Source organism: Cupressus sempervirens, chromosome 4 (assembly GCF_028749045.1).
Source record: "Cupressus sempervirens isolate cs-2001-9-10 chromosome 4, ASM2874904v1, whole genome shotgun sequence".
Lineage (NCBI taxonomy): Eukaryota > Viridiplantae > Streptophyta > Pinopsida > Cupressales > Cupressaceae > Cupressus > Cupressus sempervirens.
Window position 1 is genome coordinate 437,338,051 of NC_143121.1, and position 14,472 is coordinate 437,352,522.

General features: G+C 31.3%; 1 protein-coding gene across 2 annotated transcripts; it reads left to right on the forward strand.

The window, feature by feature from the left end:
• The first annotated feature begins 229 nt into the window (after nucleotides 1-229).
• Nucleotides 230-3,290, forward strand: LOC149561887 (RNA exonuclease 4-like). 2 transcript variants are annotated; one of them, XM_089823845.1, is made up of 7 exons: nucleotides 230-264; nucleotides 929-1,080; nucleotides 1,287-1,411; nucleotides 1,658-1,839; nucleotides 1,933-2,139; nucleotides 2,238-2,318; nucleotides 3,047-3,290. In XM_089823845.1, exons 1-7 carry the CDS (start codon nucleotides 230-232, stop codon nucleotides 3,288-3,290), a joined length of 1,026 nt encoding a protein of 341 aa, XP_089679971.1. The 2 variants fall into 2 exon arrangements, with proteins under 2 accessions (XP_089679971.1, XP_089679972.1); XM_089823846.1 differs by having other exon boundaries at nucleotides 1,287-1,394; nucleotides 1,668-1,839.
• The last annotated feature ends 11,182 nt before the right edge of the window (nucleotides 3,291-14,472 follow it).

A 14,472-nucleotide genomic window follows, 5' to 3' on the forward strand; every position in this document is an offset into this window, starting at 1 on the left:
GCCTCCATGTGGCCAGTTTTGAGTTTTCAAGCTTATTTGCGTGAGAGAACATTTATTTTTAGTTTTTAACCATTAATGAAAAGAAAGATTCTTCCCGTTGAGTTTAGGAAAAAGGTCAGAGACGAATAAAAGAACTTTGGATGGCGGTGAGACTTCATAGAGAAATGGCGTCTATAAAACCCCTGACCCTTCCCCCAAGTTTTATAGCACAAGAGTTTAACTGAATCTCATGGATCGCGCTCAAGCGTCATCTGAATCTCTGAGGTTCTCTCTTGCTTTACCTTCTCAATAGCTTTAATCTTTTCAATCCCAATTAAAAGTTGGCTATTTCTATTCCTCTAAGTTTTCATATATATTGGCTTCAAAATCAATTGGGTCTTTTGTATTCATGCTAAGAATTAATGCTTGTCTTGTCTGAATCAATTGATCCTTGCCAAGTGATCTTTATATTCTTATCTAGCATATGTTGATTAATATGGAATTTTTTTTGTTTACAGGCTAATGCTTGCCCGAATCAATAGTTTTTTCTATGTTAACTATTAATGTGTACATGTTTTTTAGTTATATGCCTTGATAACATCATTTACACAGCTTGTTGTTTAGTTGAGCGTCACAGTGTGTTAAACTATTTGACCTAAACTTGGAAAGGATCTATCAGTCGTCTAAGCTAGTTTATTGGTTTCCCTTGTTTTTATTGGTACTTAAATGGCTTTTAAGAAGATGAACATATCAGATAGCATTCCTTCGCATGACTTAGTCTTATTGCAAAGTCAAATTTCTTGACAGAGAATTGAACGTGCCTTTGTTATTCTTTTATATTAACTAATTTTAAATTAGAATGGTCTTTTTTAATCAGAAAATAAATGAGTTCTGGTCTCTGACATATTTAAAGACTTATAATGCAGTGAGTTGTTTTTGTAAATTGCAGGCATAAATGTGCAGCATGTTTCAGACAATTTAACAAAGTGGAGCATTTAGTTGAGCACATGAAAACTTCATATCACTCTTCACATGAACCCGTTTGTGATATTTGCAAAAAGCATTGCAGGTTCTACGACTCTTTAAGGGAGCATTTGATTGGTAGTTTTTCTTAAACATTTCTCATCATGTTATTCTTAAGTTTAACCTTTTTTCTGTGAATGAAAACACAAGGGCAAAAGCTAGAATCTACAAATGTAGGGCTTATAAAGTACCACTAAGATTTAGGGTTTTGTAATCAGTATCAGATATTGAACATTCACTAATTTTAGGTATTTAATATATGGTGTTGAATTGATTCTGATCAGGTCCTTTACCCAAAGCTGAGTGTGCTAAACAGTTCAGTGAAAGGGGATGCAGTCTTTGTCTCAAAATTTTCCCCAGTTTACAACAACTCAATTATCACCGAGCAACTTGTCAATCCTTGCCTCCTGTAAGTTTTTAACAAATTTGCACCTCTTCTTTTGATCCAAATGTTATCAATTGTCTTCATTAAGAGATAATGGCTAAAAATGTATAATCCTTTATTTTTGACTTTATTTTACAATGAATAATGCTCTAATTTCTGCTGATCAGTCTTTTTCCCGAAAGGAATCACTTTGTCATAATTTCTTGGTCCATACAGAATGGTGGGGGGCGATTATCCTTGGTCAATAAGACAGTCCAAGCAGAAAATAAGAAGATACAAGGTGAAATTTCAAACAAAGGAAATATTTCTGCCATTGCAATGGATTGTGAGATGGTGGGTGGTGGTCAGGATGGGTCTCTAGACCTTTGTGCGCGAGTTTGCTTGGTGGATGAGGAAGAAAAAGTGGTCTTCCATTGTTATGTCAAGCCTCCAATTCCAATCACAGATTACAGGTAATAAATTGTTTCCAGCTTACTCTTTTTGTGGTAATAGTCTGCTACTACTATATGAATTTATTATTTAAAATGGTGGGTTAGTGTTTGTAGATATGATATAACTGGCATCAAACCAGAAGACCTCGTGGATGCCATGCCGCTTAAGCAAGTGCAAGAAAAAATTCAGCAAATTTTATTTAATGGAGAAGCAATTTGGCGAATTCGTTTAAAAGGAGGAAAAGCCAAAGTTCTTGTAGGGCATGGCTTAGATCATGACTTGCAGTGCTTATCAATGGAATACCCTACCCATCTTATAAGGTACAAATGTTAAATATATTAAATTTTGATTGCCTTATGAACTTATGAGTTTCAAATTAAGAATATAAGGTAACATTTTATGCATGCTCATTTCTCAGGGACACTGCTAAGTACATTCCACTACTAAAGAGTAGCAAAGCCAGTAATTCACTCAAGTATCTCACTCAATCATTCCTAGGGTAATTGCTTCTGCACCTTATATATTGGTTGTTATGTGGCAAATAATAAATTAAGCTATATTGGTGGGATATTCATCTTTAATGATGTTTTAGGAGTTGCACACTTAAATTTTATGCTTCAGAATCAATCGATTAAAAATGTCTACCAAATTGTGTCTGATAAAACCATATTGGTTACCTTGGTTATATTTTTTTTAATGTAATTTATATAGTTTAGTTATAGTTTTAGTGCTACGTGTAGTTTTCTGTAAATCATTTCTAAACGGTACAGACTTCATACAAGATTGTTCACAGGTATTATGGGTATAGTTATATTTTTAAAATAGTTAATTTTTTCTGAGTTATAAATGAAGGTATCACAGAATGAGTGATCAAAATTTATTTGTCTGTTTTTTATAGGTATAAGACCTAGAGCGCCACTCATGACTCATGATCAATATTTTTGACATAATATATCAATTATCTTAGTTTTCTTCATTTCATTTATGTCATTTACATGGCCTTCATTTTAAGGTATACTATTATAAAAGTAAATAGTTTGTGTAAATGAATTTTCAGTTTGGCCATAGCCTTTGTAAGACTAGTGGTCGTGGGTATTTTGGGCTTATGTTATTGTTGGAAAAACTAAATTTTCTTTAAAGTTCTAAAAAATTGAGGATTGAACTCATTCAGCCAATCAGGTATAGATCTGTTAGATGAGTGATTAATCTATTTTTATGTTCTGCCAGGTATAAGATTCAGAATGGCACTCATGACCCATATGAAGATTCTGTGTCAGCAATGCGTATTTACAAGAAATTGAGAAATCAAGATCATTCCCAAACCATTTCCTTCAACCCAGGTGAATTTCTTCCTGAGAATATGGCGTATGCAAGAATGAAACAGAAAGATCTGGAGAAAATGAGCCCCGAAACTCTACTTCATATTTCGCAATCCGATTTCTACTGTTGGTGCATGGATTCCACTTCATAAGGAACTTAATGTGAGAAATCACTTGAATCACTTTGACTAGGCTTTCATGATAGCAGATAAGATGCATTTGTTATGTAACCACATCACTTTTATGCCTCAAATAGATGATAGTGTTGGATAGGAAATAAATCATTCAGGGCATTTCAAAGTAGTTATAAGTTGAGTCATTTTGCATTGTCACGCTATCTCATAAATTATTTATGTATATATTTTTCATATATTCGTGTGTAACTGCTGATCTTACCAAAATTGAAAATTTAATATAAAGATTTTCAACCAAAGATAGCTGTTGCATAGTTTTGATGATCGAAAAAATTGCTTGTTTCAAAGTCAAATGTTCTAAAGTGTCCCCTATTTTCAACAATTACAAGTTCCTGTATTGATCACTTCGCTTTAGCAATTACCATCTATGTCTTCTCAAAATCATCAAGCTTATCAGTATGGTCAATGATTGGCTCATCATGTCTTGAAGATGAAGGCCCGCCCCATCTCAAAATTATCTTATCAGCCTCATCAATTGTTATTACTAAAGACTTGTGTTCATTGATCACGTCTCTTATTTCAACCTATGACATAGTATCTTCTTTTTATTTCTTTACCTTCTTTCTTTTTTCTTTTCTTTTCTTCCTCTTCCTCATCTTCAATAGTATCTTATGCCTCAAACATAATTTGGCTAATTTCTTCATTAGAAATAAAAAAATTAATCACAAAACTATTTTCCTCCTCCTCCTTAGATGGTTCTAAGATAATTGGTACACTAGAGATAAAGATGTCTAGATGTTCTAAAATACTAAAGAACTTATTTCCATCCTCTATACCATCTACACACTTTTCTATGAGTTCTACTAACTATTCTCTGAGTGTAATTCCTTTTGGTCTTGGTGTAGGTGCTGGTACACCTTATGGTTTGTATCCATCAAAACTATAGAGATTGATTCCTCTATTTCCTCACTAACTCATCATATATGCCTATCATTAGGTTTATAATTCTCGTCATTGATCTTATATTTTCTTTTTCTATGTTCAATTTATCAAGCATCCCATTTAATACGATCAGAGTATAAAGATCATTAAGTGTTTTCTATTTAATCATCTTATCCACCTCTAAAGCTTTTGTCTTCTAAAACCATCTCTCAAAAAGTTCATTAAGGATGATTTTGTAACTCTCAATATGGTTTATCTTAAAATTTAGTAAATAAGTAATAACAAAATATTCTAATAGCTTTTGATCCTTACCTCATACCTTTCATAATACTTATTTAGTTGGTTTCAATCATACCTTCTTTTTCTATCTATTATTTGATTTTCTTCATATATGGTTTCCACTTTCTCTTCATATCATCCTTTGTTACTTTTATCTATGATTTTACCTTAATTTCCCTCTTGGTGTCAAGTACCTTTGTCTTCTTAGGACTATGACTCTTATCCTTAACCTTGGGTCAGAGAGTTCTAGAAGTCCTTATTGATGTTTCTTATTCCTTGTCTATTTCTCCTTGAGCATATGTCCCTTATCCTTAGCCTTGGGCCAGAGAGTTCTAGAAGTCCTTATTGATGTTTCTTATTCCTTATTTATTTCTCCCTTAGCATGTGAATTTATTCTTATTGATTTCCTTGTATCTTTTTCAGTTACAAGAGTAACCTTAGACTTCGCGACCGCTTCCAATAGTGGATCTGTCACTTCAATTGTTTGCACATTAAAATAGTTTATATCATAAAACATACTATATCTTGATATCTTCAATTAATGATCCATGATACAATATCATTTACTTTTTAAAGCTTTATTTTATGGAAATTAGCTAGTTGTGGGAATGCAAATTACCAACAAACTATAAACTATAATATACTTATTACTTTAAAGCTAACATAAAACTATCCCAATTAATGTAATATTCCAACATTCCCCACTTATTGCATTGATCAAACAAGAATGGAAGTTGCAAGGTTCCTAATCCAACCCTTTCAACCATGTAGAGACTTTGGTGAAGAAATTTCAGCAATCCTCCTAGCTCGCTCTGATGACATCAGTGGATCTCCCGACCCCGAATTCTGAAGTTATCTTCATGAATGCTCCAACCTCCCCTACACAATGAGGCACATTTCCTCTGAAATTCCACATCTCCCTCATGTGTTTCTAATGCTTCCTTTAGTGCTACACATGAGACACCATTCCTCTAAAAATCTACATCTCCTCGAAGTATGTATATATAGTGCCTGCTCTAGTGTTGTGGAAATGTTCAATCATCACTGATATTTCTTCTCATGAGATGCCTTTCTTTGGAAATTTCACATCTCCTCTAAGTGTGTTTATTGTCTCCTCAAGTGCTTAAGAAAACATAAAATCATGCCTTCCCTTGCTCCTTAGAAGAAGAATTATGTCATGAAGCCGGCTCTTCTTTTCATAGACACAAATTTGTCAAGTCCCCTCTTCTTTTCAAGGATGAATCTTCATCCCTGAAATGAAATAAATAGTTGCTTCTCATGTAATCATCATCTTAGAGTGAGAAGATAACTTGAGATAATAAAAATCCTTGTATCTGTGTATGTGTGCTGCCTGCAGCCTCCTATAATGTCTTGTTAGTTTCTATATATGTGATGCTACTTTGCAATCTTTGATAGAAGAAACATTTACGCCTCTAAAATCATTGAAACCATTTTAGCAATTGACCATGACAAATGAAAGGCAATGTTTAACATAGTCATGTGCAATAAATCGATGAAAAGAAAGATTCACAAATTCTCCAACTACACTACATCTCCCATAAGAGTAAGAGACAAGTCGGCTCTGCACTACAACCCCCATAATGACAACTAACAAATTAGTTCGTAAAGTAAAGCGTCCTAACATGAGAGCTATGCCACCTGGATTTATCAGACAACCTCTACTAACACTAACATTAATAGGCCCATACCAATAAAAAAATTTGAGCGAATTTAAGCTTGCAACTTAAAAATGATATGTCAAGCCAAGGCTACACCATATATTGGAAATTTGTTTCTCTATTATCCTTTGTCTTCATCTCAGACACCAGCAAGAGTTATAATGATTTGAATCATTGATTGCAGATTAAACTCCTCTTCTACCTAGCAGCGGCTCCGTCAAACAAATTTATGAAAGTTCACCTCTCCGTGTATATTGATAGGGAATGCATGGCTTCAGCAGCGAGAAAAAAAATAGATTATCATACTCCACAGAAAATGTAGTCTGTTACGAAATAAATGGACAAAGATGGAAATGAAGAATCAAACCAGATCTTAGGCCCATGCCTCTAGTAATAATGTTCTTGAGCACAATTATGGCAGGTTGTAAATCATCTCACTATATATGCGACTACTAAGCATTGCCTTCTTGCAGAAAAATTTGTGCATTGTTACTTTGAAAACTACTTCTTCCATTCACTGTCCTCTTCTTCATAGGTGCGTATCTTCATAATCAAAATATTCATTGTCAAATAGTCATTTCATCAAACAAACTGAGTTTTGCAAACACCTGTTCTTTCTCGATTTTATTGCCATATTGGACAACGTAGAATACCATACAAGTGCTCTATCATTATACCTATCAATTTCTTCAGATTGGTCTCAAGCCATTGAATTCACATTACCAGAAGGACCTAATGCAATGCCCCCTCCAAGTTCTCGTGCACTTTGATCACATGCATATGAATTCTATGCTGAATAATATCATATTCTGCATTACTATTTTAGCTTGATATCTATTTCTCTTTGGATTGCACACAGAGTTAAATGAGCCAAGCCGCACACAAATAAATGAGCCAAGCCACATAAGCTTTGTTCGATGCACGAAAGTCAAAACTAGGAGAAGAATCACACATTATAAATCACTACCCATCATCCTTATCTGATAACAAATAGAATAGTTTATATCATAAAACATACTATATTTTGATAGTTTCAGTTTGATATATTTTTATGATATTGCAATACAATATCATCGGCTTTTTAAAGTCTTGTTTTCTCCTAATCAACCGCCTAAGAGGAAATGCAATTTTCCAACAAACTATTAACTATAATGTATTTATTACCTTATAACTAATCTAAAACTATCATGACAAATGTAATATTCCAACACATATCAATTCCATCTTCTTCCTCATGTCTGGCAGAAGTAGAGGCTTCAATCTTAGATTGCTTGGATTGTTTGATTACTTCACTCTTGTTCTCAGAGTTTTCATTTTTTTATTTGTTATACCCTCCTTCTTTGCTATCTTGTTAATAGTATTTTCTATTTTTCTATTCTTCAAGTTCTTCTAGTGATACATTCTATTACTTTATGCATCTCTTCATATGTTCCCTATCTATCTAGATTGGGGTCATTCTTAGATACAAGAATATCATCTACATATTGAACAATTATAAAAGCTTTACTTCATATCCATAGTGGGGGTCCGTTAAACTGTTGGTTCAACCACTTCCATGCAACTACTATTAGTTTCCACCATGAAGTATATATTGTCTACCTTATTCTTAATAATTTCTTTTGGAATTATAATTCTCTATTTCATTTCCTATGAAATCCCTTGAATAAACCACACAAATCTTTTTCATTTTGATTGCTATCTTGCATTTTATAGTGCTTTGTGATTATGAGAGCAGTGGGTATGTCATTTCTCCATGCATGAGGATGCATGTTTGGGAACTTATCTATGATATAGAAATATATATACATAAGATAAGTAACCTAAACTTGAACACATGTGACTTATCATGCTTGATTCTCTTCATTTTCCCAATAAATGTTGTCTACTAATCTCGTAGAAAACAAAGGGCTCATTCTCAAGAGCAATTTTATAAGTTGTAACAATGATACATGCTAAAACTAAATTGTGTCTTCTACTATCTTTCATGTTATAACCCATTATCTTATAGATTAACCTCACATGCTTATGTATGATGTTTGTGAAGGTTGTAGCTTACTTAACCCACTTTGATCAAGTATTTTTTTAGCTTCCTTCTTGACTAGATTCATCTCAATGGGTATTAACCCAACATCATCAAATTGAGTCACGAGGTGAATAAGTTATTTTGATATTTTGATAGGCATGTCTCCAAACAAAAATAATTGATCATGAATCCTACTAAGAACAATCTTCATCCACTCCACTCCTCAAATTTCCTAAAATTCATAATCTAAATAAATTTTTAGGGTTTCCAAACACTTGAATTATGTCTTAAAGGTCCTATTCTTATTAAGAACATCCTTAAGGTGACTTTGCATATCAAAATTTCTAATTATTTTATACTTGTAGTCTATATACTCTTTTATGTCTTCAATATACAATACATCATCAAGAGCTTGAGAAAGATGCTACATAGATAGTAGCTATGGAAATACAAAATTATGTCTTTGATCAACTGATCAAGGCCTACAATCAAAGATATCATGTCTCTCAATATTGATATATCTTAATCCATACTGGTATCTTCTAACTTTGCAAATTTTAAGGAATGATATTTTATGCACAACTTCTCCCCCTGGGGTGGTGTTTGACCATCTTAAGTTGATGTAGAAGGTTTAGTGTTTGACACTAAAAGAGTTACTCTTAAAGGCTATTCTTTCCTTGATGAATCTTTATTATGCTTCCCACTCCACACTTTATCATTTCCATTAATTTTTTCCATCACCAATGTATCATTGATGTTCTCATAGTTTCCTTAATGTGATCCATTATTCCTTCTTCCATTTTAATTGTTTCTTATGACATTATGTACTCTTCTATTTTTCACAAAACCATTAAATATGTAGTATTTAGTTGTATGCCCTAGATTATTACATTTATAGTGTGTAACAACTGAATTTCCATTCCTTGGTCCACACTTATTCACTTCCGAATCATAATCACTAGTGATATGTTAAAAAATATTCTACTTACAACATGTAACTCTAGAAGATATGACATTTTTATTTCCAATTGGTCTTCTACAATTAGCATCTAGGATTAGATATCTCATTTGCCTACTTATTTAATCTAGGCTTGGATTCATGTGTTATGTCCATAAAGCCACAATTGAAATAGTAATGAGTAAAAGGCTTAGAATTAGCATTACCTTCTAATATTTATTCACATGTCCATAATTTTTCCATGCATGGCATTGTCTTTTGATATTCTTGATCTTCTCTTTAGGTTTATAATTATGAATATGTATCTAAATAGGTCTTTAATTGTCTTTCCTCAATTATTTTAGAAATTATGGAATTGTAGTAATCGAGTCCATTCATATCACCCTTAGATTTATGTTGATGCAATCCCTCACCAAGTTTATCACTACATGAATAGAGTTTCACAAGATGTAAATTTTATTCAACAAGTTTTACATTAACAATGTTAGCATACCTTTCAATATTGTAATAATTAGATATTGAATCTTCAAGTTCCAATTTTACTTGTCCATGATTTGTATTTAAATCATGACATTCACCTATTTTCCTCTTTAAATCTACTTTATGGCTTTCCTTCTTGTCTTTCCCATCTTCAAATTCTTTGGTCATTCTAAGAGTAGTAATTTCAAATTCATGTTGAAGTTCTTCTTTCTCTTTTTGATTCCCAATCAGATATGATTCTATCTCATCTTTATTAGCCTCATTGATCTTCTCAACAAATTTATTTCTCTTTGATCTAGAGATATGAATCCATTCCATGATTTTTTTGTTGTAATTTTGTCCACCATTTAGCTTCAATTTAAATCTTTTTATGTATTCATTGGCTTTGTCCAAATCCTTAAGTATTGCATCAGCATACATTAAAGGAACTTATAACATCATGATTTGGTCTCAAGGAAAGCCTGGCCAAGAGAAAATTAATGTGGGGATCAATCCCAAAAGATGATGCACTAATCAAAAAGCATGGCTATTAGGAGATCTAAGCCTATTAAGATTTCTTGGATAAAATTTGTTATAATAGTTCCTATTAGGATACAAAACATTGTTAGAGGTTTGTAACCCCATTAGGACTTTAGAAAAAAAGAAAGGGGATTAATCCCAAATAGATGATGAAATAATCAAAAAAGTATCTCTATTAGGATATCTTAGCCTATTAAGAGTCATTGCACAACATTTAGTATAAATAGTTCCTATTAGGATACAAAATATTGTTAGAGGTCTATAAACCTATTAAGAGTTGAGATAAAAAAGAAAGAGCACTTTCTTGAGAATGATGGTGACATCCACCTTTGAACTTGCCATCCAAATATAGAAAAAATATTACATCGAAACTAAACTATACATGACATCAAATTTGTCTGTTTATTTCCACTTTAGCGCACATAATTTTTTATCAAACATCAACACATGCACATATAATATATAGGTTATATATCACATACATCATCCTCCATACAAAATAGAACTTTCCTTTATACCCTTATGATTAATTAAATTAGCTGGCTTACATAAGAATTCACAAAATATGTCCAATCAACTAAAAACATAGAATATTTGAGTTAAGATTTAATTCCTTGTATGTCATCCATATATTGATAAGAAATTGATTTGATGAGTAAATCCAATTTTCTATTCCAAATTACTCAATCTCATAATCAATCTTGAAACTTTGTCATATTGGAATTTTCCTTCTTCACATCACAAAAGTAGCTTACATTTACTATATAAAGCATGTTCCCAAAGTTATAGCCACATGTAATAATTCTCCTACCAAAACTATCTAACTATATCCTATATTTCCTTTTTGGACATGGACAATTTTCTCATACATATCAAAACAAAAATGATTTTCGCTTTAACTAATAATGAAAATGAGATAGGTTTCCCTTAATGCCAACACTTGACTACTCACTTTACACCCTCTTTCCCATAAATGCAATGATTTATAGTGTAACCAAGGAGCTATTTAATGCTTCTATATCCACTTTGTCCTGGTTAATGACCAACATGATGATGAGGACAATTTTTAAAGTACCAATAAAAAAAAAAATAATAGACCAAGTAAAATCACTAAAAAGAGGAAGTAGGATGAAAAGGATGACAAATATTTGAAGGATGTTAATAGAGGATTGGATGAAGGATCTAAATTGTCTCTCAATGTAATAGGAGAATATTTTTAATGTTAGCTTTTTCATTTTCTTTTTAATGGTATACTTTAATCTTTTCTATGGCCATAATGGTTAGAAATAATATCATTATTATTTTTTGTGGTTATATTGTTTGTAACTTTAGTTGGGAATAAGCCTTTTCTTCTTTTAGGTAGATGGAGCTTAGATAGGTAAAGTTAGATTGTATTATGGACAAAGTAGTTCTATTGATAGTTTAGATTTTCTTGGTAGATATATATATATATATATATACATTAATTAATTAATTAAATTTTTTTTTTCTTTGATGTTTTTGTAGCTTCTTGATGTAATCACTTGAAGTATGTCTCTCTATTTTATATAATTTAATGTGATTGTTGTTATCTGGGTTCAAGACCCTCTTTCAATCATGTATAAAAACAATCCCAACCATAGATGTATTCAAGGAAGTAATAGTTTAAATAATATCTAAAGAAGATTGTAAAATTGTAAAAGGGGCGTCAGTAAAATATCTTCTTCTAGCACTACAATTTTACAACCCAAATAACTACTCAAATATAAAAATTAGGGGACCTTTTTAGAAATTCAAGGCACCAAAATGTTGACAAATGTAATGCACAAACTATATAATATTTTTTCTTTATTTTAGGAATAATTTTAGGGAGTTGTCTTATAGTTGTATTTCTATTTTCACCAAAAATAACACCCAAGACCCCAAGTTATGGGTTTAGCTTTCTTGTATTAGAAAACTATTCAAAATCTTTATCATATTTTCATAAGTGTTGGAAATTTTTTGTAAAAGCACTTGAAATAAATATGGTTGTACCATTGCATGCATAATTGTTGTCTCAAATCTAAATAAAATTCAAATTCAAATCCCATTTTATGTTGCTAAATCTTTAATCGTTTTGTTCACTTATATTGATTTTCATGTGTATGCCAAGTTTCTACAATGATAATAGGGGTATGTGCATGCTTGCATCATCCTTCCAATTAAAGATTGGTATAGAGCATCGGTGGCAAGTAATGGTAAGAGAGACATGTAATCTTAGGCCCATAGAAATGTAGGGGACCAAGTCATAGCTCATAGGACCATGTGTAATGCTTGTATGTTTAGATAATTTTGCAAAATCATTTATTTTGTTTATTTTTCTTTTATGATTACATTACAATTCCATGTTAGCTAATAATTTCTAGTTCACATTTTTCATGGTTTTAGTTATCTAGTCTTACATGTTTGTTTGGTAATCATTGTTGAAATATTTCACATTTAACTTTATTTTCTTCTTATACTACCCCATTAAAGCTTATTTTTAATTTCATGCTTAAAAATTAAAAATCCCACTAAAGATAAAAACATTTCAAAGTATAATGAAATTAACTTCCTTAGAATCAATCTAGATCGATAAAATTATAATAGCCAAGGCCCCTCATAAAGTAAATTTGTCATTCCAAATAACCCATCCAAATAAATAAGAATTGGTATTTAGGAACCTTGGACTGGATTATATCACTTTTAAAGAGATTATATTTGTTACAAGTCCTCTATCATGTTGATAGTATGGCTGACAAACCCTAAAATAAATTTTAAAAAAAATTTCAAGAGCTGATTAATATTTTCTTTTTAGCATAAATAAAAATAAATGAATATGTTAATCTCTATTCTTATATGAATTGAGAGAGCCAAAGTTTTTTATTAGGGAAAAAATATACTATATCTTTTAGATGTTTTCTAATACACCATTTCATAGATATGTAACACAAAATATTTCCCATTTAGATCTACCTTGGTTAATCTATTCTTAGGATATTCTCTCTTTGGTGCTTGTACTCAAGATAGGATTAAAAATGTTGTGTCTCATGTTGGGAACACTTTTGGTTGTTCTTGGATCCATTTCACTTGGATATAAAGGAGTATATGATCTATCTCTTAACCGATTCCAAGGTAATTTAAATAATATTTTATCTATTCTATTGTGACACATTTTGTTGATACTAATATTCCTAGATTCTAGGTCCCCTTTCGGTATTGGTATGCTTAATTTTGGTATTCATTGGAGTTCATATTCTTTTTGTATCCTATCTTTACATGATTCCCATTATTTAGTCCATTTATAATCTTTTCATGTGTTTAACCCTATAAATCATATATTAAGGTTCACCAACACCATATATATTATAGATATTTCTAATAGTGCTAATAGTGGATCATATGTCCTTTTATTCAACTTTTTTTTTCTTTTGACCTTAAAATTGATGGATCTTCTCATATCATAGATGAACTTTCTATTATTCATAAGGTTCTTGATGTTTTTATTGATATCTAACTTTCACTTGCATGCAAGTGGCTCTTACCAAGAGATTCTTTGAATTTCATTCAAATTTTAAATTGGCTTACATGGGCCCTTGAATGGTAGATGCATAGTAATTTTTGGGTGTATTTCATCAAAAAAAAAAAAAATTGCCATTCTCTTTCCAAAATATAAATGTACATGAGCTTTACACAAAGTTTCTTAGTTCATGGTATTTCTAATTTACATATGAAAAGGGATTGACTAGCATTGATGTTACAAAATAGAAGGTTGATAGGATCTATATTTTAAAAAAATCCCCCAATGATTCTTTTAAACTACTAGTATTTTGATATCATATACTATATTACCAACTTTCTTGGTCAATTTTTGTTTGTTGATGATGTGGCACAACTAGTGAAACTCATATTTTTCTCTTGATTTTGTGTAAGTGTTGACATTAATATGATATTGTCAAAAGTTGTAACTTTTTTAATCCAAACTTGAATTTTGAGAATAATTCATCCATTATAAGTCCACATGTAGATTTTCCTTCATTTAACTAATGTTGGATATAATTCTCATGTGTGCTTATATGTTAAAGTCCAAAGAACTATACTCTTAAGAATGAGGAAGTAAAAAGATTTTATTAAAAAAAAGTTTTTGTTATGAGGGATAAACGAAAGCATTTGCATGCCATAGTTGTGACTTCCATAAGGGATGTGAAAGGGTGTCTTCTTAAGGAAAATTTTAATTTGGATTCTTAAACTTTGTATAGATTGGAGATTGTTCATGTTTGAGAAATGGAAGGGTGGCTCATTTAGGTCATTCTTTAAATCCAG

Excerpts from the sequence above, each read along its gene's own strand:
- LOC149561887 (XM_089823845.1), top strand. The coding sequence starts at position 230 with ATGGATCGCGCTCAAGCGTCATCTGAATCTCTGAG. Across the intron at positions 1,412-1,657 it reads CTTGTCAATCCTTGCCTCCT|AAGATACAAGGTGAAATTTC; the intron begins GTAAGTTTTTAA and ends GCAGAAAATAAG. Across the intron at positions 1,840-1,932 it reads ATTCCAATCACAGATTACAG|ATATGATATAACTGGCATCA; the intron begins GTAATAAATTGT and ends TAGTGTTTGTAG.